Source organism: Salvelinus fontinalis, chromosome 31 (genome assembly GCF_029448725.1).
Source record: "Salvelinus fontinalis isolate EN_2023a chromosome 31, ASM2944872v1, whole genome shotgun sequence".
In the NCBI taxonomy this organism is placed as follows: domain Eukaryota; kingdom Metazoa; phylum Chordata; class Actinopteri; order Salmoniformes; family Salmonidae; genus Salvelinus; species Salvelinus fontinalis.
This window is the reverse complement of record NC_074695.1, coordinates 38,444,918-38,468,505: the sequence shown is the minus strand read 5'-3', so window position 1 is coordinate 38,468,505 and position 23,588 is coordinate 38,444,918. Positions and strand designations below refer to the sequence as shown.

At 42.0% G+C, this 23,588-nt stretch overlaps 1 protein-coding gene across 6 annotated transcripts in view; it reads right to left on the bottom strand.

The window, feature by feature from the left end:
• Nucleotides 1-296: 296 nt before the first annotated feature.
• Nucleotides 297-23,588, bottom strand: part of LOC129830193 (potassium voltage-gated channel subfamily KQT member 2-like) — a 45,407-nt gene continuing 22,115 nt past the window's right edge. For 2 of the 6 annotated variants that reach the window (XM_055892551.1, XM_055892555.1), the window contains exons 11-17: nt 20,693-20,883; nt 10,199-10,246; nt 9,809-9,826; nt 8,810-8,912; nt 8,408-8,539; nt 4,726-4,843; nt 297-4,211 (exon numbers count right to left, since the gene is read on the bottom strand). In XM_055892551.1, the coding sequence (XP_055748526.1) occupies nt 3,357-4,211; nt 4,726-4,843; nt 8,408-8,539; nt 8,810-8,912; nt 9,809-9,826; nt 10,199-10,246; nt 20,693-20,883 (1,465 nt within the window). In that variant the 3' untranslated portion in view covers nt 297-3,356. Of the gene's footprint in view, nt 4,212-4,725; nt 4,844-8,407; nt 8,540-8,809; nt 8,913-9,808; nt 9,827-10,198; nt 10,247-20,692; nt 20,884-20,957; nt 22,113-23,588 lie in introns of those variants that run through there. The other 4 variants (XM_055892552.1, XM_055892553.1, XM_055892554.1 and 1 more) reach the window with 4 other exon arrangements.

The following is a 23,588-nucleotide window of genomic DNA, read 5'->3' as shown; positions in this document are numbered from 1 at the left end:
CATGTTCTTCACATGGAGTGTACATTTTAACGTGAACTGAGGGGGGAGAGAAGGGCAAAATACAAATGGAATCGAGGTCTGCTTCTCAACTAGAGGGCTTGACCGCCCTCTAGTGATATTTGGTCATCATTACATCATTCTGGTTCTATTGCTTGTTGAAGCCAGGAATCGAAAACGAAAATTATTGTTTCATTATGAAGTGAAACTAATGAAACAGAGCAATATTCAGTTTGGATTCCGACCTATGGTCATTGGTCACCCTCATCCTTAAACTGAAATTAGAATCCTCAACACAATCCCAGTGATGTACAAAGTTTATTTTTGTCAACGCAGGTACATAACTACAGATATTACAGATGTAAAAGCTGTGGTAATTTCTTTGGGTTGTAACATTCCGGCAAGCATATATTTGGACAAGTAACATTGTTCTTTTATCTTTAGTTGTGAACAGTGCCTAGTATAGTGGTTCTGAGACTGCAGTATTTTGGCTTCATGTAATGGCATAGACAGAAAAGGCAAAAGGGTGGTTCTGACAGTAACATTTATGTCTCAGTTGGGGAAAGTAATTAAGGCTTTGATGATGGACCTCTGATGCTACTAAACATATTGACAATGCTTGACTGCTTATTTTTACCTTATTCTTTTTAAATTGCATTTCTAGTTCTGCTCTCTTTTCTTCATTTGAATTATGAACATGAAACTGAAGAACAACATTGAAAACGTGTGAGTTAAAGTGCATTGGGGTTACATTCAAATGTATGTTTTTCTTCGGTCTCATTCAGTGCCAAGAAATTATAACTAGCAACTACTAAAGTGTGCATATTCTTTGAATGAATCTGATAATCTGCCTGAAAAGAGACAAACATTTGCAAGCAAGACTGCATTTACAGAAATGTTCCATATTCTTAGCCCCATTACATACACTACCGTTCAAATGTTTGGGGTCACTTAGAAATCTTGTTTTTGAAGAAAAAGCTACTTTTTTGTCCATTAAAATAAAATAAAATAGATCAGAAATACAGTGTAGACATTGTTGATTTTGTAAATGACTATTGTAGCTGGAAACGGCTGATTTTTTATGAATATCTACATAGGTGTACAGAGGCCCATTATCAGCAACCATCACTCCTGTGTTCCAATGGCACGTTGTGTTAGCTAATCCAAGTTTATAATTTTAAAAGGCTAATTGATCATTAGAAAACCCTTTTGCTGAAAATTGTTGTCCTCATTAAAGAAGGAATAAAACTGGCCTTCTTTAGCCTAGTTCGGTATCTGGAGCATCAGCATTTGTGGGTTCAATTACAGGCTCAAAACAGCCAAAAACAATTAACTTTCTTCTGAAATTCATCAGTCTATTCATGTTCTGAGAAATTAAGGCTATTCCATGCGTGAAATTGCCAAGAAACTGAAGATCTCATACAACGATGTGTACTACTCCCTTCACAGAACAGCACAAACTGTCTCTAACCAGAATAGAAAGAGGAGTGGGAGGCCCCGGTGCACAACTGAGCAAGTGGACAAGTACATTAGAGTGTCTAGTTTGAGAAAAAGATGCCTCACAAGTCCTCAGCTGGCAGCTTCATTAAATAGTACCCACAAAACACCAGTCTCAATGTCAACAGTGAAGAGGCGACTCCGGGATGCTGGCCTTCTAGGCAGAGTTCCTCTGTCCCAGTGTGTGTTCTTTTGCCAATCTTAATAGTTAATTTTTATTGGCCAGTCTGAGATAAGGCTTTTTCTTTGCAACTCTGCCGTTGAGACTGGTGTTTTGCGGGTACTATTTAATGTAGCTGCCAGTTGAGGACTTGTGAGGTGTCTGTTTCTCAACCTAGACACTCACGAGTTTCAGAAGAAAGTTATTTGTTTCTGGCCATTTTGAGTCTGTAATTGAACCCACAAATGCTGATGCTCCAGATACTCAACTAGTCTAAAGAAGTGGATTAGCTAACACAACTTGCCATTGGAACACAGGTGTGATGGTTGCTGATAATGGGCCTCTGTACGCCTATGTAGATATTCCATAAAAATAAAAAGACGCCGTTTCCAGCTACAATAGTCATTTACAACATTAACAATGTCTACACTGTATTTCTGATCAATTTGATGTTATTTTAAAAATGGACAAAAAATGTGCTTTTCTTTCAAAAACAAGGACATTTCTAAGTGACCTCAAACTTTTGAACGGTAGTGTATATATTTAAGTTGAAGTCAGTCATGCAATGTTGCTTGTTTTTTTTTTCCTGTTCTGCCGATCTTTCTGTCGATCATCTGTGGAATGGTTGAGGAAATGGTTGAGGAATGTCATTTAGTTTGGTTCCTACTTGCCACAGTCATACATTTCCTACCTAAAGCAACTATTCTGTACATGCCATGCAGTTCATTTATTATTAATATTTTCGTGCAGTTTTTTTTCATTAAGAAATTGACTTGACATATTTAACAGACACCAGTAAGATATTATTACTGAAAACTCAAAAGTAGAAAGCCTACCTACTAGCTTGTGTCTCAGTTCTACAACAACTCCTCTTAAAAATCATGTCATGTCGCTCTGTCATCGTGCGGTTAAATAAGAGTGTAGAACTGTACGTTGTGTATTACTTTGCGGAACTCATTTAAGGCATGCGTTTCCAGGAGTCAGCGCAGTGTATAAGAAGACCATACGCTTAAGGAGGGTTGTGCAGCTGCATCTATTCTCTATTTGTTTGCGATAATGTTTTCTACCAAGGACTACAGTGCATAAACCACAGCACACAACCCATCAGCACATTATAGTTTGGCTTTTAGATTATACTGAATTTGCCGCAAAAAATGCATGATTCAATCATATACTAATGCCACCGATTTAACTGAGCGCCATATTCAGAATGAAAAATATTAGCAACAATTCAATTCTAATAAAATCGTGTCATACTGGAATAAAACCAACAAGGCAGTGATCATTTTCGAAGGCTCAGCATAACCTAAACATACAGTAGGTGACTTGTACTGTAGGTATAGCCTACTGATGGGCTACTGTATTGACATGTCTTCCAATATCGCCCCACATTTTTTGGTCCAGAGAAATCACTGAGAGTGTTCAGAAAGCGCAGTAGATATTATTCTTTTAACTTAAATCGGCTTCAGTTCACATGAAAAGCATCAACTGAAGCATTTGGGTGATTGGACACCCTATCTAAAACAACTCTGAATACCTCAATGGTCATACACATACAATCACACAAGACAGAATCAATTGGGCCATTTTTTGTTTGTGAAAGTTTCAGTGACAAGCGTTAACATATGCAATCTTCTTGATCCTCCCCTCATATCTCAATCCATCCCAGCTCATACTAGGGGCCAGTTATTCTGATTCTAGCCTACTTGAGAGGAGGCCAGATTCTGTCTCCATACCCCCCTGCACCCTCACCGCTGAAGGAGAGGGGCGAGGGGCCGCCAGGGGTGTAAAGGTCAGAGTCTGTGTCTGATTCACCCTCAGCAATGAAGGGTCTAACCCTGGCGCAGAGAGATGCCCCTGTTTCTGCCGCCACCCCATTGAAGAACGATGCCCCAAAGAAGTCCTCCTTGGCCTGGGAGATGCTGAACCCACTGAAGGAGCGCTCCAGCTCCTCGTGGTCCACTGATGGGATGGACAAGGACGTGTCACTCTCCGCGGTGGGCAGCGGGGCCACGTCTGGCTGACGCCTCTGCCTCCTGTTGCGCTTCCTGCCCTGGGAGGTGCCCTCCCGGATACTGCTCCCTCCTGCCCCAGAAGATGAGCGCTCGTGGATGGGCGGGGGAGGGGGTGGCAGGCGGAACAGAGAGGGGGAGTGCTCTCCGCTGCCCCCCCCTACAGGTGAGGGGGTGTTGGCCACACTGCTGTTCCAGGCGGGCTGGCTGAGAGGGTGCTGCAGCTGGTGCTCCCAGGAGGTGCAGGGGCGGCTGCGGCTGCCGGAGGGCGTGCCCAAAGACCTGGGCTCCGGGGAGCACTTCTTCCTCTCCACGGAGCGGAGGACCTCGGCAGCGGAGCAGCTCTTCTCCTTCTTCTCCTCCTCCTCTTTCACGTTATTTTCCTTCTCCTGCTTCTCCTCCTTGCTATCCTTGGGGCTAATGTAAGGGGGTGCCGGGTAGGCTTCCTTGGAGTTGAAATAGGCCTCTGTCTCAGAGCGCGCGATGCCCATGCGCTGTACGTACACGTTAACCAGGAAATCCAGCTTTCTGTCCATGGAGCCCACCTGCAGGAAGAGAGAGAGTCCCATATAATCTCTGCATACTGTGGTGTAGCACGGCAATGCCCATAGACACTGATCTTAGGTCAGTTGGGCCTTTCACACCCAAACGTTTTTAGGATTTTAGGATTTGGCGAGGGTAATCTGATTACAAACCACAAAGATGAACGGCTAAAAGCAATGGGTTAGAATCACCTGCTTTGGGGAGGGGAGGGTAATCTGATCCTAGATCCTAGATCAGATTACACACCACAGAGATGAATGGCTAAAAGCAGCAGGTTAGAATCACCTGCTGGTTGTCGACAAACTGTGGCGATTCAACATGTTGTATTGTCAGGAAAATTAACAGAAAATGATGGCCGATGTTCTGGTCAGAGGCGACAGGAGTCAGAACGACCACCCCCCTGCTTCTAACTGTTCGTCGACACGGTGTGTTTCGTCTCTAAGGGCATTTCTACCAAGAGCGGGGACTGTTTAGGACAGAGAGGCTGAGATAAGGTCAGAAGAACACATGGCTTACCCGTTTCTCCACTTTCATCATACGTCCCATCATGCTGGGGTCCTCCTCCTCTTTCTCCCCGTCACCGCCACCTTTGGCACCTTTATCTGGAGGACCTTTACCAACAATCTGGTCCACTCTGGCATTTAGAGAAAGCGATATCGAGGATAAAGCTATTGCTTTGATCCAGAGAGTCAAAGAGTTGTGTTTTTAGCGAAAGGAAACATTATAGAGTAGATTAAGTTCACAATTTAAATTACGTTTCCCCCTCTGGATTAGTGAAGCAGGTGTATAAAATTAGAAAGGTAAGACAAAACTAAAATCATGTAGGTGAAGTTAGAGATTGGTCTCTGTAGAGTGCATATGGAATTGGTGCTGAAGAATGATAATGTTCTTTGACGCTGAAAATGGTGAGTTCCAGGCCTCAACAATTCTTGATGGGGAAAAAACGACAACTATGAAAACGAGGAGACAATGCATCATGTGGCATGCTTCACTATGTTGTTTCATGCTTCATTTCCACAGCTTCCTAACATGGGAGCTCTCCCTCTTTCGCCGATACAAAAGCAGCCTTGTTGTGTAAGGCTACATGACTCAGCCCATTGCCTGTGCGTGTGCGCTCTTGGCCTTAGCTTCAGATGAGATGAATACAGTAAAAGAGATAGGGTAGGGTCATACTTACTCATGACAAGTCGTACAATACATTGTAATGGCATCGTAATGCATTTTGCCTGGATGCTTTAAGTAAAGTGTTACCACTATCACTATAAACTATGAGCAACATTTCCCCCACAACAATATCCACAAACTTTATGAAAGAAGCGCGTGAGGGATTGCTCAATCTACTACTTCTGTTATTTTAGTCTTACTAGACTGTAAATCCACTCAGAAGTCGACTGTCTAAAGACATGGTTCGGTCTATCGGGGTTTTGTTGGAGTGATACAATGAGCCGTCATGTAGCCGGAGTTACAAAAGAGCTCTTATTCATCAAAATAAATACATTTGATAGCACTTTACTAGAGTCCCAATTGACGTAAAGTCGTATAACAGTTCTACAGTATATAGCAGAGTGACCTAATACCTGTTATAACAGGACATGATAACCTACTACACAATTATGACACAATTTAGTGCCAGAATTGTGTGAGTCAGTTGTCATTATCTGTCATCGTTACAAATTAGGACAGGCATTTTATCATTCTTGTGGCTAATGCGCATTATGCAGCATGACATAAGAATTTCCTTACGTTCTACAGTAATTTACGTATAGGAAAATAGCAGTCTAGTGACATAACCTAGGACCTTCTGTAGACTTCTTACGGCGAGGAGTAGTTGGGCCAGGAGGCCACACAATCATATCTACCCTGGCAAGGCACATAGAGAAGATGTGAGCGCAACGCAAAATGAACTAACACATGGGAATCTGACCATATGAAATACATGGACAAATAAGTCTAAATATATTAGCTTCTCAAAAACTTTGTAGCTACCATGGTTATTTATGTCAAAACATAGATCTAACATTGGTTACTTCCTCACCGGTGTGTGACTGGGTTGTCGAGAGAAATAAAGAACCACATTAGCTAGGAAATATTGGTTGTTGTTTTAACAGAAATGTACACAGGGCCTACAGTTTCATTGTTGGAATAGATTTACATATGTGTTGGACATGTATCATCTAATCAAAAGAAATGTGGTACTTATTTGAGGGTGAAAAATATATGAAATCGACATTTCCCTTGACTTGTTAAATACTGTTCAAGTGAATTAAGTTGTTTCAAGCTATGTCACATCACGTAAATGTGTCCGTCATCGGGATACGTGCCAGAGGAAGGCGTAGCACATAAGGGCGGATGTTAGTTTAGTGATTATCACAACATGCATGTGTCCAGTGACACAACAAAGTATACAGTGACAAGACGGTGTCAAATCTATGCTCTACATTTCTAATCTGCAATACTCCACCAGACTGAATAAGCCTGGACAATTAGGCAGAGCTATTCAATTACGGTCCAAGAAGGGCAAAACATTTCTGGTTTCCCTTTTCAGAGATGATGTGTTGCAAAATTTTCTGGAAGCCTCTTTTTCGATAGAGGATACACTGCCGAATTTCAATGCTGAATTGAGAATGGTGCTTGTTCAATTAAGTTAGATCAAAGAAGAATCAATGTCTGCATGATCACATAATTATTCATTAATATTCGACATAACAGAACTGAATATAATAGCATAATGTAAGATGAAAAAAATCACCTCATTTCTTATGAGATTTTAGGATGATTATTTTTCAAAATTTCTGCGCAGCATGCCCCACTAGGTGTAACCGATGTGAAATGGCTAACTAAGTAGCGGTGGTGCGCGCTAGCAGCCTTTCAGTCGGTGACGTCACTTGCTCTGAAACCTTGAAGTAGTGGTTCCCCTTGCTCTGCAAGAGCCGCGGCCTTTGTGGAGCGATGGGTAACGACGCTTCGTGGGTGACTGTTGTTGATGTGTGCAGAGGGTCCCTGGTTCGCACCCGGGTCGGGCGAGGGGACGGACTAAAGTTAAACTGTTACATTGGTGCCGTGACCCGGATCACTGGTTGCTGCAGAAAAGGAGGAGGTTGAAAGGGGGGTGAATGTAACCGATGTGAAATGGCTAACTAGGTAGCGGTGGTGGGCGCTAGCGGCCTTTCAGTCGGTGACGTCACTTGCTCTGAAACCTTGAAGTGGTGGTTCCCCTTGCTCTGCAAAGGGAACCTTTTGTGGAGCGATGGGTAACGATGCTTCGTGGGTGACTGTTGTTGATGTGTGCAGAGGGTCCCTGGTTCGCGCGAGGGGACGAACATAAAGTTAAACTGTTACATAGGCAATATACAGTATGTGCTTTGATTAAACACAGGTAGGCTACAGTTTGTTAAATTATTTCACTGTACATAATACAAAAACACTGGAGCCTAGGCCTATATCATTCAAGAAAAATACCAAAATGCATATTCCCATGAAATTGATTGAGATCAAATGGTTGGCATGCAGAAGCTGCATGGACATTTCACTGGTAAAACTTGAAGAATTTATCATTTATCATTGACAGTGAGTAAAGTGAAAAATCTAAAGTGATGGGGAGGGTGAGCACACACATTTGTGCGTAAAGTAGAGGTAAAGAACCTAATGGGTGGGGGGGGGGCGGAACGGGGCGGTTACTTTTGGTAGCTCAGCCTTCCATTTTTCCTTCTAATCAAGGACTAAGTCAGACCTGGGACACGAGGTACGTAATGTCTCAGGCCAATCAATGACAATTATGTATCATTTATCTACCAGGCTAGAAATACTCCTGGCAGAACTTTGGCACTCCAGGGCTGGTAATTGAATTGCCCTGGTGAAGAGTGGCAGCTGTCAATGTGTGTCTACTGCAGAAAACCTGGTGGGTCCGTGGATGTTTGAGGTTCAAATAGTATAATAATATTTTCTTCTACCCCCCTAAATAGTATTTGTTTACTTTCTAATACTTTGAGCGTTTATTGAGCCAACCTTCAGTGCCAGATGGGTGGGTTTGCACATTGATCCTATTATGCCAGACATTCTCAAACAAACACAGCTAAGCTATTATTAAGAACAACATAATTACTATTCGAACACAAGTCTGTCTTGAGGTACATTAAATGTGAGCTATGCTGGGAAAGGGTGTGTGACGATCGGTGAATGGAAGAATGGGGGGTCTTGCCTGGACTGTAGTTGCTTAATCCGACTCAGCATGTCCAAGTGGCCTGCGGAGTACTGCTCTATCACGTCCATCACGTCGTATGGCCGTAGGCTCTCCTTAAACCTCCTCTTTGACACCAGAAACCTCATGATGCTGAAGCAGACATTTAGGAAAAATAAAACAGAAATATGTATTTTTCAAAACAAAAGCAGCTGTTGACACACTTTAGTAAGATAATCATTCAGAAGAATAGAATCAGATTTTCTATCAAATGTATTATAATCGAATTATACTGTGTGCATGTTCATAAACTCAAACAGGCCAACTGCCTTTAAAAATCAGAGGAACTCATTTCTAAAGTGCTAGTTTCTGCACAAGATACTGGGTTCTTCGGGTATAAAGTGAATATAAATCCCCTCTTACATTATTGCCCTAATTGTGACCTTCAACCCAGGAGATAAATCTTGAAGGAATTCACAGTGGCAGTTCTTATCATCCCCAACGTCCTCCCCGGGGAGGCAAGCCTCTATGGAGCAAAGACAAGGACACCACATCAACCACAATGTCAAAGCTTCAACCACTGGCTCCCATACATACTGTAACACCGTTATTGTGTCCAGATTAAGCCAAGCAAAGTTGGTACATAGCCGTTAGCATCAACAGTGCAGTTCAGAGCTTCCAAGCCAGTGTGGAATGTTAGCACTGTTGGCATACCATAGCATTGGTGGAATTCAACGGTATTGATTTGTGAAACAACAACAAAAAGACTGAATGCAGGAATTGAGGGATCTACTACCGAACAGAGGACGTTAAAGTCAAGAATGCTTTCTGATGAGGTCCCCTCCGTCCACCACCAATGACTCCACAGCCATGCATTACCTTACACTGCTAGCAAAACAGGCTCTCTAGTCATCGCAATAGAGATTTCAAGCCAACTAGGCTAACAATCCGGCTATTTAAGTCCTTTTGGTGTTGGTCTGTACTGTAGTGCATACTGATTACAGTACATGCTGGTCTATATTTGGGTAAAGTACATTGCTAAAAGGGTCCAGGAAAAAATTAGGAGATGAAATTAAGGTTTCTTCATGCATGTTAAATCAGGAACAAGCTGAACGCACTACTTTTAGAATTATTTACAAGTTATCTCTAGGTTATACTTGTTGGTAACACTTAACTTGAACCCTCTGTCATACAGGCAACTTAACTCGATGATAATTGACTTATGAGTTGTCATAAGCAGTCATAACAACTATAGCATAGCAAGAATTCCTATGGACAGAGGATTTAAGTTAGCAAAGTTCAGCAAATTTGGACATGCATGGTTTCAAGGCGTACTGTCATTTGTAAAAGTGAATATAAACAAATACGTTGCGCTTTTGCTTCTTCCCTACAGCCAACCAATAAAATATAATTAGTTCTTACTTATTAACCCCTCAATTGCTGCAAAGAAAAGGAGAGGAGAGATATACAATAATGGTATAAACAAAATGAAAGGCATTTTATAAAACAATGCCAAAACAACACATGTGAACCCACGTATGGAATCCTCAGTAAATTCTCATGTATGGGTACAGTACATGAAGGAAAATCGTAAGACGGCAAATGTTAAGCCACTGAAATCTTTACTATGACATTGTTTCAATGATAGGTCTATAGTATCATACAATGCATAGGTATAACGTGAAAAAAGCGATGCAATCTAAGTGTTAAGATGTTAGTTACAACTTATCATTTGATTAAGACACTGATGTAGAATGTTCTCATCATAAATATTAGTTAGCTAGTAATACTAAGGCCAGGGCTGTATCTAACCTGGAGAACTCTTCAGTCCAAAGTCTTCATCCTGCATTTCAATCAGCACTTTAACGTGCATGCCGCAGAGGAGAACAAACACAACTCATGAGGATCAGCTTGGTCATTCAATATATACAGTACCAGTCAAACGTTTGGACACACCTACTCATTCCAGGGTTTTTCTTTATTGTTACTACTTTCTAGAATAATAGTGAATACATCAAAACTATGAAATAACACATATGGAATCATGTAGTAACCAAGAAAGTGTTCAACAAAGCAAAACATATTTTAGATTTGAGATTCTTCAAAGTAGCCACCAATTGCCCTGATGACAGCTTTGAACACTGTTGGCATTCTCTCAATCAGCTTCATGAGCTAGTCACCTGAAATGCATTTCAATTAACAGGTGTGCCTTGTTAAAAGTTCATTTGTGGAATTTCTTTCCTTCTAAATGCGTTTGAGCCAATCACTTGCATTGTGACAAGGTAGGGGTGGTATACAGAAGATAGCCCTATTTGGTAAAAGACAAAGTCCATATTATGGCAAGAACAGCTCAAATAAGCAAAGAGAAACAACAGTGCATCATTACTTTAGACATGAAGGTCAGTCAATACGGAAAATTTCAAGAACTTTGAAAGTTTCTTCAAGTGCAGTTGCAAAAACCATCAAGCATTATGATGAAACTGGCTCTAATGAGGAAGACCCAGAGTTACATCTGCTGCTGAGGATAAGTTCATTAGAGTTAACTGCACTTTAGATTGCAGCCCAAATAAATGCTTCACAGAGTTCAAGTAACAGACACATCTTGTCGTGGAATATTCCATTAAAGTGAGAGAGACTTTGTCATTTCTTCAAACAATCATCCTGACCAACTTGCCCTCCAAATACACCTCTGCTGTCTTCAATCAAGATCTCAGCGATCACTGCCTCCTTGCCTGTATCCGCCACGGGTCCACGGTCAAACGACCACCCCTCATCACTGTCAAACGCTCCCTAAAACACTTCTGCGAGCAGGCCTTTCTAATCGACCTGGCCCGGGTACCCTGGAAGGATATTGACCTCATCCCGTCAGTTGAGGATGCCTGGTCATTCTTTAAAAGTTACTTCCTCACCATATTAGACAAGCATGCTCCGTTCAAAAAATGCAGAACCAAGAACAGATATAGCCCTTGGTTCACTCCAGACCTGACTGCCCTCGACCAGCACAAAAACATCCTGTGGCGAACTGCAATAGCATCGAAGAGCCCCCGCGATATGCAACTATTCAGGGAAGTCAGGAACCAATACACGCAGTCAGTCAGGAAAGCAAAGGCCAGCTTTTTCAAGCAGAAATTTGCATCCTGTAGCTCTAACTCCAAAAAGTTCTGGGATACTGTAAAGTCCATGGAAAACAAGAGCACCTCCTCCCAGCTGCCCACTGCACTGAGGCTAGATAACACGGTCACCACTGATAAGTCCGTGATAATCGAAAACTTCAACAAACATTTCTCAATGGCTGGCCATGCCTTCCACCTGGCGACTCCAACCTTGGCCAACAGCCCCGCCCCCCCCCGCTGCTACTCGCCCAAGCCTCCCCAGCTTCTCCTTTACCCATATCCAGATAGCAGATGTTCTGAAAGAGCTGGAAAACCTAGACCCATACAAATCAGCTGGGCTTGACAATCTGGACCCCCTATTTCTGAAACTGTCCGCCGCCATTGTCGCACCCCCTATTACCAGCCTGTTCAACCTCTCCTTCGTATCATCTGAGATCCCCAAGGATTGGAAAGCTGCCGCTGTCATCCCCCTCTTCAAAGGGGGAGACACCCTGGACCCAAACTGTTACAGACCTATATCCATCCTGCCCTGCCTAGCTAAGGTCTTCGAAAGCCAAGTCAACAAACAGATCACTGACCATCTCGAATCCCACCGTACCTTCTCCGCTGTGCAATCCGGTTTCCGAGCCGGTCATGGGTGCACCTCAGCCACGCTCAAGGTACTAAACGATATCATAACCGCCATCGATAAAAGACATTACTGTGCAGCCGTCTTCATCGACCTGGCCAAGGCTTTCGACTCTGTCAATCACCATATTCTTATCGGCAGACTCAATAGCCTCGGTTTTTCTAATGACTGCCTTGCCTGGTTCACCAACTACTTTGCAGACAGAGTTCAGTGTGTCAAATCGGAGGGCATGTTGTCCGGTCCTCTGGCAGTCTCTATGGGGGTACCACAGGGTTCAATTCTCGGGCCGACTCTTTTCTCTGTATACATCAATGATGTTGCTCTTGCTGCGGGCGATTCCCTGATCCACCTCTAAGCAGACGACACCATTCTGTATACTTCCGGCCCTTCCCTGGACACTGTGCTATCTAACCTCCAAACGAGCTTCAATGCCATACAACACTCCTTCCGTGGCCTCCAACTGCTCTTAAACGCTAGTAAAACCAAATGCATGCTTTTCAACCGTTCGCTGCCTGCACCCGCACGCCCGACTAGCATCACCACCCTGGACGGTTCCGACCTAGAATATGTGGACATCTATAAGTACCTAGGTGTCTGGCTAGACTGCAAACTCTCCTTCCAGACTCATATCAAACATCTCCAATCCAAAATCAAATCTAGAGTCGGCTTTCTATTCCGGAACAAAGCCTCCTTCACTCACGCCGCCAAACTTACCCTAGTAAAACTGACAATCCTACCGATCCTCGACTTCGGCGATGTCATCTACAAAATAGCTTCCAATACTCTACTCAGCAAACTGGATGCAGTTTATCACAGTGCCACCCGTTTTGTTACTAAAGCACCTTATACGACCCACCACTGCGACCTGTATGCCCTAGTCGGCTGGCCCTCGCTACATGTTCGTCGTCAGACCCACTGGCTCCAGGTCATCTACAAGGCTATGCTAGGTAAAGTGCCGCCTTATCTCAGTTCACTGGTCACGATGGCTACACCCACCCGTAGCACGCGCTCCAGCAGGTGTATCTCACTGATCATCCCTAAAGCCAAAACCTCATTTGGACGCCTTTCCTTCCAGTTCTCTGCTGCCTGCGACTGGAACAAATTGCAAAAATCTCTGAAGTTGGAGACTTTTATCTCCCTCAACAACTTTAAAAATCTGCTATCCGAGCAGCTAACCGATCGCTGCAGCTGTACATAGTCCATCTGTAAACTACCCACCCAATTTACCTACCTCACCCCTATACTGCTTTTATTTATTTACTTTTCTGCTCTTTTGCACACCAGTATCTCTTCTTGCACATGATCATCTGATGATTTATCACTCCAGTGTTAATCTGCTAAATTGTAATTATTCGATTTATTGCCTACCACATGCCTTTTGCACACATTGTATATAGATTCTCTTTTTCCTACCATGTTATTGACTTGTTTATTGTTTACTCCATGTGTAACTCTGTGTTGTCTGTTCACACTGCTATGCTTTATCTTGGCCAGGTCGCAGTTGTAAATGAGAACTTGTTCTCAACTAGCCTACCTGGTTAAATAAAGGTGAAAAAAAAAATGGAAAAAAAAAAAAAATTCAATATCGATTAATTATTGCAATAATGAAACCGTCGACCCCACACTCCGAAGTGTGTTGCCGAGTGCTTAACTAATAATGAATAAACAGATGATATATAGGACCTAAAAATGCTTGGTCAGCGCTGGTTACAGTACTCCCATAAGCCACCTTGGTTATCTACACGGGGAGTTGTTTTACCCCAAACCCAGCTTAGTTTCCCAGATGCCAGGAAGATGAGACAATGAGAGATTGTTATATACTCCTTCATGCTATCTCCATCTCGTGTCACAAACACCACATATTGTCTATGAAATTCCAACTTTAGGTTTTTAATCACCAAGTCATTGTCAGCTCAAGATATCTCTAGCAAAACCCATTTCCTTGACCATATGCCCAGACTAACAGCAGGAAGCTAGAGTGGAAACCATTTCATAACAGAAACACAGAATTAAACAGAATAGAAACGTCTTCCTACTTGTTCAGTTTTAATTGCTAACTATTAATATCAAACAAATTAGGTAAATACGCAATTTTTCTATCACAATCTCAACAGGAGACTGCATGAATCAGGCCTTCAATGTCGAATTGCTGCAAAGAAACCACCAATAATAAGAAAAGACTTGCTTGGGCCAAGAAACATGAACAATGGACATTAGACCGGTGGCAATCGGTCCTTTGGCCTGATGAGTCCAAATTTCCGATTTTTGGTTCCAACAAGCCATGTCTTTGTGAGACGCAGAGTAGGTGAACGGATGATCCCACCGTGAAGCATGGGGGAGGTGGTATGAGGGTGTGGGAGTGCTTGGCTGGTAAAACTGTCTGATTTATTTAGAATTCAAGGCACACTTAACCAGCATGGCTACCACAGCATTCTCCAGCGATACGCCATCACATCATCTGGTTTGTGCTTAGTGGGACTATCATTTGTTTTTCAACAGGACAATTCCACAACATACCGCCAGGCATGTAAGGGCTATTTGACCAAGAAGGAGAGTGATGGAGTGCTGCATCAGATGACCTGGCCTCCACAATCACCCGACCTGAACCCAATTGAGATGGTTTGGGATGAGTTGGATCACAGAGTGAAGGAAAAGCAGCCAACAAGTGCTCAGCATATGTGGGAACTCCAAGACTGTTGGAAAAGCATTCCAGGTGAAGCTGGTTGAGAGAATGCCAAGAGTGTGCAAACCTGTCATCAAGGCAAAGGGTGGCTACTTAGAAGAATCTAACATATATTTTGATTTGTTTAACACTTTTTTGTTTACTAAATTATTCCTTATATATTATTTAATAGTTTTGGTGTCTTCACTATTATTCTACAATGTAGAAAATAGTAAAAATAAAGAAAATCCCTTGAATGAGTAGGTGTCCACACTTTTGACTGGTACTGTATATATATATATATATATATATATATATATATATATATATATATATATATATATATATATATATATATATATATATATATATATATATATATATATATATATATATATATATATATATATATATATATATATATATGTTTATATATATATACACACACACACACAAAAGTATGTGGACACCCCTTCAAATTATATATATATATATATACAGTGCTCAAAAAAATAAAGGGAACACTTAAACAGCACAATGTAACTCCAAGTCAATCACACTTCTGTGAAATCAAACTGTCCACTTAGGAAGCAACACTGATTGACAATACATTTCACATGCTGTTGTGCAAATGGAATAGACAAAAGGTGGAAATTATAGGCAATTAGTAAGACACCCCCAATAAAGGAATGGTTCTGCAGGTGGTGACCACAGACCACTTCTCAGTTCCTATGCTTCCTGGCTGATGTTTTGGTCACTTTTGAATTCTGGCGGTGCTTTCACCCTAGTGGTAGCATGAGACGGAGTCTACAACCCACACAAGTGGCTCAGGTAGTGCAGTTCATCCAGGATGGCACATCAATGCGAGCTGTGGCAAAAAGGTTTGCTGTGTCTGTCAGCGTAGTATCCAGAGCATGGAGGCGCTACCAGGAGACAGGCCAGTACATCAGGAGACGTGGAGGAGGCCGTAGGAGGGCAACAACCTAGCAGCAGGACCGCTACCTCTGCCTTTGTGCAAGGAGGAGCAGGAGGAGCACTGCCAGAGCCCTGCAAAATGACCTCCAGCAGGCCACAAATGTGCATGTGTCTGCTCAAACGGTCAAAAACAGACTCCATGAGGGTGGTATGAGGGCCCGACGTCCACAGGTGGGGGTTGTGCTTACAGCCCAACACCGTGCAGGACGTTTGGCATTTGCCAGAGAACACCAAGATTGGCAAATTCGCCACTGGCGCCCTGTGCTCTTCACAGATGAAAGCAGGTTCACACTGAGCACATGAGCACATGTGACAGACGTGACAGAGTCTGGAGACGCCGTGGAGAACGTTCTGCTGCCTGCAACATCCTCCAGCATGACCGGTTTGGCGGTGGGTCAGTCATGGTGTGGGGTGGCATTTCTTTGTGAGGCCGCATGTGCTCGCCAGAGGTAGCCTGACTGCCAATAGGTACCGAGATGAGATCCTCAGACCCCTTGTGAGACCATATGCTGACACATGCACATTTGTGGCCTGCTGGAGGTCATTTTGCAGGGCTCTGGCAGTGCTCCTCCTTGCACAAAGGCGGAGGTAGTAGCAGCGAAGTGGTAGGTCACACAAGCTCACGGAACGAGAAAATCATCTGTCCTCGGTTGCAACACTCACTACAGAGTTCCAAACTGCGACTGGAAGCAACGTCAGCAAAGTAACTGTTCATCAGGAGCCAAGTGTCGGCCTGAGTGGTGTGACAAGTTCGACAAACAGGTGTCCACATACAAGTGTCCGTTATTCCAGAGGACGAGTCCCTGTAATTCTTAATTTTTAAATAAATTGAAAGTTATGTCAGAAGCCTGGAGGTTTTTTTCTAGGTGTGAAGATATTTCAACAAGTCCAGGCGATAACATTGCTACACTAATAACAGGAGCTTGGTTTCCAAGTTTCGAAACCATACCAAACCATATTTGGTATAGTGTCACCATAAAATTAGAATTGAGGAAGTGTGAATATAATCATTAGGATATTTTTGTGATCCGCAGCAGACATCCTAAATTCTCTAGCTCTTCTTCAGATGAGCTAAACAGTGAACTTGCACTTGAGATGTGTTTAAAGGCTGAAAAAGTGAACTTTCCAAAAGTTTAGGTCAGTTGAATGCTGCTTTGTCATCTATTAAGAGCAAGGTTAACATTAAATAAGCGCAATATTTTTTACTAATGCATTTGGCAATATTCAATTAATACGCACAAAATGTATAAATAAAAGCAATGACCGTGAAAGTTCATACATGTAGGCCCTTCATATATAGGCCCTACAGCTGAAGTCGGAACTTTACATACACTTAGGTTGGAGTCATTAAAACTCATTTTTCAACCACTCCACACATTTCTTCTTAACAAACTATAGTTTTGGCAAGTCGGTTAGGACATCTACTTTGTGCATGACAAGTCATTTTTCCAACAATTGTTTACAGACAGACTATTTCACTGTATCACAATTCCAGTGGGTCAGAAGTTTACATACACTAAGTTGACTGTGCCTTTAAACAGCTTGGAAAATTCCAGAAAATTATGTTGTGACTATTTGACATCATTTAAGTCAATTGGAGGTGTACCTGTGGATGAAAATCAGCCAATCAACCTCAGAAAAAGAATTGTAGACCTCCACGAGTCTGGTTCATTTCCAAACGCCTGAAGGTACCACGTTCACCTGTACAAACAATAGTATGCAAGTATAAACACCACGGGACCATGCAGCCGTCATACCGCCCAGGAAGGAGACGTGCTCTGTCTCCTATAGATGAGCGTACTTTGGTGCGGAAAGTGCAAATCAATCCCAGAACAATAGCAAAGGACCTTGTTTCCTCCAGCATCTTCACAGTATCTACATTCACAGTAAAACAAGTTCTATATCAACATAACCTGAAAGGCTGCTCAGCAAGGAAGAAGCCACTGCTCCAAAACCGCCATAAAAAAGCCAGACTACAGTTTGCAACTGCAAATGGGAAAAAAATATGATACTTTTTGGAGAAATGTCCTCTGGTCTGATGAAACAAAAATAGAACTGTTTGGCCATAATGATAATGCAAGCCGAAGAACACCATCCCAACCATGAAGCACGGGGGTGGAAGCATCATGTTGTGGGGGTGCTTTGCTGCAGGAGGGACTGGTGCACTTCACAAAATAGATGGCATCATGAGGCAGGAAAACTACATGGATATATTTAAGCAACATCTCAAGACATCAGTCAGGAAGTTAAAGCCTGGTCGCAAATGGGTCTTCCAAATGGACAATGACCCCAAGCATACTTCCAAAGTTGTGGCAAATTGGCTTAAGGACAACAAAGTCAAGGTATATTGGAGTGGCATCACAAAGCCATGACCTCAATCCTATCGAAAATGTGTGGGTAGAACTGAAAAAGTGTGTGCGAGCAAGGAGGCCTACAAACCTGACTCAGTTACACCAGCTGTCAGGAGGAATGGGCCAAAATTCACCCAACTTATTGTGGGAAGCTTGTGGAAGGCTACCCGAAACGTTTGACCCAAGTTAAACAATTTAAAGGCAATGCTACCAAATACTAATTGAGTGTATGTAAACTTCTGACTCACTAGGAATGTGATGAAAGAAATAAAAGCTGAAATAAATCATACTCTACTATTAATCTGACATCTCACATTCTTAAAATAAAGTGGTGATCCTAACTGACCGAAGACAGGGAATTTTTACTAGGATTAAATGTCAGGAATTGTGGAAAAACTGAGTTTAAATGGTTTTGGTTAAGGTGTATGTAAACTTCCGACTTCAACTGTATATATATAGGCTATGCGCAGCACTTCGTTCAATTGATCAAATAATTTATTGTTTTCTTGCTCAAACCGTGATCAACACCTGTCAAACGCAGACATTTCTCTCAAAACACAGGGATGTTGATTCGCACGGGAATAGTATTGCCAGTGGCCCTTAAAGGTTGCCAAAAAACAGTAGGTTATTCTGGCTGGAAATGTAAAAATTAAGACATAACAGATTCGGACAGGACTAAAATTACAGATGGTGTTTTGTGCTCGTTCACATACTTACATTACCCGCCCACCCCCAGGAAAACAAACCCCGTTTAAATAAGGCTTAAGATGTTTGGTGTAGTGTTTCTCATGTGAAAAACATTGCATGACAACAATCACTTCATTGAAGAATCCCGTCCATAGTTCCCACTTCTACTAGGAGTAGTATCGTTGACCAATCACCGACGAACGGGCATTGACTTTGGCAACCTTACTCGTAAACTTACTCTGCATCCCATCTGCATTGTCTGACTCCAACATCAGTGCATCTTCCACACACTAGACCAGAATTAAAGATGCATGCTGGGATCTTAAGCACTTACTGTATGAATTGAAATTAGTAAATTATCACACGAATTGCAACAAGTAACATATCATACATGCAGGACGTAACATATCATACAAAATGGATGACGTAGTACACAATTGTGCAAAATTTTCAGGGAACCATTTTTGGCTTGTGAGCACTACTTTCAAAACAACTGGCTGAAATTATACAAAAGTCATGGAGCATCACTTTAATGAAGTGCCATTGGCACATCCCTTAAAGCCTACAGTTGGCACGCTGGGTGACAGCTGGCATGGGGCCACAGAGTAAAACGTCCTTGCACATCCTCTGAACTCCAAGTTGAGGACATACAGTAGAGCTAACGACAACAACAGAAGGTAGTCCAGTAGATAACTATAGTCAAACAGAATGCTAGTCAGATAGTCAAACTGATGTCTAGTTCGGAAGGTAGCTAGGGAACCTGAAAGCTATACAGGTAGATACACTAGTAGTTAAACAGAATGTCTAGTCAAACAGATTGATAGTCTGATACCGTGGATAGAAAACAGTATGCCTCTCAGGCAGATAGTCAAAGTCAAAATGCTAGTCAAGTAGCTAGAATGCTTGTCAGGAAGACAGCTGGTCAAACATAATGCTAGTCAGGTAGACAAAGATAAACAAATTGGTATTCCATTAGATGTCTAGTCAAACAGAATGCTAGTCATGTAGACAACTATTTTTACAGAATGGGATTCAGTTAGATGGCTAGTCAAACAGAGATCTAGTCATGTAGACCAGGGATTCCCAAACTCATTCCACGTTTCGGTTTTTGCCCCAACATAACACAGCTGATTCAAATAATCAAAGCTTGATGATGAGTTGGTTATTTGAATCAGCTGTGTAGTGCTAGGGGGAGAAGAAAAAACATGCACCCAGGGGAGGGCCCCAGAACCGAGTTTGGGAAACCCTGATGTAGACAACTAGTTTGACAGAATAGTATTCAGTTAGACAAATAGTCAAACAGAAATGCTAGTCATGTAGACAACTAGTTTCACAGAATGTATTTAGTTACATGTCTAGTCAAACAGAATGGTAGGCAGGTAGTAGCTTGTCCAACAGAACGCTAGCGCTTGTCAAAGAGAATGTTAGCAAATAGAATTCACAGGTTCACATGCTCACAATGGTTAAACACATTCATTGGACGATTGATCTAGGAGTTAGGTCTAATTAGCTAGGCAGATAGCGTATTTTCAAATATAATACTAGTCAAGAAGATAGCTAATTTTGTTCTTGACTTGCATTATGTTTGAACATATGTTGTCAAGAAGATAATAAGCTATTTGACTAGATATTTTCTTGCCTCGCATTATATTTGGTATCTGCCAAGCTAATTAGGTCCAACTCCTTGGACAATCGTCCAATGAATGTTTGTGAGCATATGCACTGTTTTCTTTGTCTTTTGCATATCTGACAGTGTACTGCATAGCCTACTTTGCAACGGTGTAATGTCTATATAGTAATATTACAATGTTGTTATTATCTAAAGAAGATAAGCTAATCAAACAGAATGCAAGTCATATAACCAGTGGTGCAGATTTAGAATCTCCTCACCATCTGAGTTTTGGCGCGAGGTGCTGCCCCTGGCACGGAAAGCATGCATGGCCCCTTGGGCCCGGTCAGCAAAGCTCCAGCTCGGCCCTCCCTCTGCCCCGTCTTCAGGCCCAGGGGACTGGGACCTCCCTGTGGCCCCAGCCATCTTGGAAGGACTAGGATACACCTTGTCCTTTAGGCTAGGCTTCCGGCTACAGGGAGCGGAGAAGGAAATACAGAACGGCGTGAGAGGGAGATAGATATGTATGGATGATGCATCTTTTTCTGAGATGTAAGTATAATCCTGTGGGTTTAAGTTCCCATGGTGATATGAATCATGTGCATACTGTGCAGCATAAGAGCAATATAGGACTGTGTGGAAAAATAATTACTTTCGACATATTGCCTAGGCTGTGTTCACTATGTCTAGTTCAAGTATCATATGGGTAGGGAAACTAAAATAGCTTGGCAGTGTCAATGTGTCAACAAGCAGTTATTTATCAAGAATACATTTTAGTCAACTTCAGTAATGATGTGGGCTTGACCATGTTGGCTATTCTCACTCATAAATATAGCATGTTAACATGCAGCCACTTACTGTATATCTATACCTGCTTATACATAAAGTAGTAATGTGATGTGAGCATAGTGTGATGTCTGAGATATGTCTGTGCGATTAAAGGTCTTACCTCTTACGGTAACTTAAAATGAGGCAATGTCCTACAGCGGAAGGAGCCTTTTCCGTGTGCACATAGTCGAGCATTCGGTCAGGCAAGCAGCAGAAGCAACAAGCAAGCATGCATGGGAAGCACAGTGAGAGGCCTCAAAAAGAAAAAGAAGGGTTGTCATCTCTATGCAAAAAGTAATCATGTCATGTAGTCAGGGTTAACCATCATGTCTCCCACTGTACTGCATGTGGGAATCATTTCAAAGGAAATGCTTGTTAGATACCAACGTAAAAGGCATGTTGTTTTCTTGCTTTTCAACAAAAGTTGCCAAAGGGCTGACTGAGCAAAAAGCCAACAAGCGAAAAAATAAACTGCCTAAGAGAAACAACAAATCAATGCTCTGTCACAAAATCTAAGACTGTCTGTCTATCTGTATTTTCTAGGAAACTTTTCAGGTAAATGTGCAGAAAAGATTCCGTTTTTTTACTTCAAAGAAAAAGTGAATGTCTATATGCTATGTGGATAATTTAATGTTACATTTGACTGATTCTCAATAGCTGAGGGGGATTAAAAAGAGTCAGCTAGTCATGTGTTTCATCTACTCAGCTGAACATGTGTCAAAAGCGGGAAAATATAGGAACAGAGAGGAACGTAAGGACAGGTATATAGAGACTTAAATACTTGCAGTGCAGATGTTAGTATCTGTGCAACAGTACCTATAGGTTCTCGGGCAGCACCCACAAAGCATGTCGTCTTTGTGTGCATGGTCAATACTGGACATTGGAGAGCGAGATAGTGGAATGGTGGGCAGTAGAGGAGACACAAAAGATAACAGTGATGGAGGAATTAAGTGCATCTGAAAAATTAAGTGGCTGGCCTTGTAATGTCCTACAATGTCCTTGTAATGGTCAGTAAAAGGATGATATGATGCAAGAATGAGCAATGGTCGAAGATGAGGAATGGTTGAAGACTTAGAACATATTCTAAATACTTTGATTAATCAGACAATAATGGGAGAAAAAAAACTGTTTGGAATGATGTGACGAATCGGTTATAATTTTATAACAGTGGGGCCTTACACAATAACACAGACCAAAATACTGCATTATTAATGCAAGACCAGGGGATGGAACCAGTTCAAGGAACAGAACTGAAAACAGGAAAATAAGCGTACTTAATAAAACTAAGATATTATAATGGTAAAGCGAGCGTTGAGGCTTTTCCTTTCCAATGATGTTTACACGTTTAGGTTGCACCTTGAATCACATACTGTAAATTTAACACCCTCTACTTATTTCCAATAGGATTTGTATTTATTTGTTCAAGGAACAGAAACAGAACCTGGAACAAAAGTGATCCATACCGTTCTGGAAAATAAACATTCCAGGAATCATTTTTTTGTCCCACAAAAAAACGCAACAAAGCGCCTATGCAAAGCCCTCTGTCACGCAGAAACAGTAGGCAGAAATATCTACAGTCCACTACAGCATTGGCTGTTAAATGTAATCGTTCTACAAATCGCAATGACATGGCCTTACAGTGACCCATTATGAAATTCATATATGTTACTGCTCTAGAGTGTTCTCTATGCCAGTGGGGTAATTAACACATTTCAAATGTTGATCTTGGGAAAGGACCTAGAATTGTGGATAAAAGCTTAATGTTGGCAGTGAGGGCAAAGTGAGCTTAGCTAGGGCAGTGGTTCCCAAACCGTCAGGGGTGTGGGGTCAAATAAATATATCTATAAATATGTAAAAAATATTTATAGAGTACCAGTCAAAAGTTTGGACACACCTACTCATTCATGGGTTTATCTTTATTTGTACGATTTTCTACATTGCAGAATAATAGTGAAGACATCAAAACTATGAAGTAACACATATTGAATCATGTATTAACACCCCCAAAAAAGTGTTAAACAAATCAAATAATATTTCATATTTGAGATTCTTCAAAGTAGCCACCCTTTATCTTGATGACAGCTTTGCACGCTCTTGGCATTATCTCAACCAGCTTCATGAGGAATGCTTTTCCAACAGTCTTGAAGGAGTTCCCACACATGCTGAGCACTTGTTGGCTGCTTTTACTTCACTCCATGGTCCAACTCATCCCAAACCATCGCAATTGGGTTGAGGTCAGGTGATTGTGGAGGCCAGGTCATCTGATGCAGCACTCCATTACTCTCCTTCTTGGTCAAATAGCCCTTACACAGCCTGGAGGTGTGTTTGGGTCACTGTCCTGTTGAAATA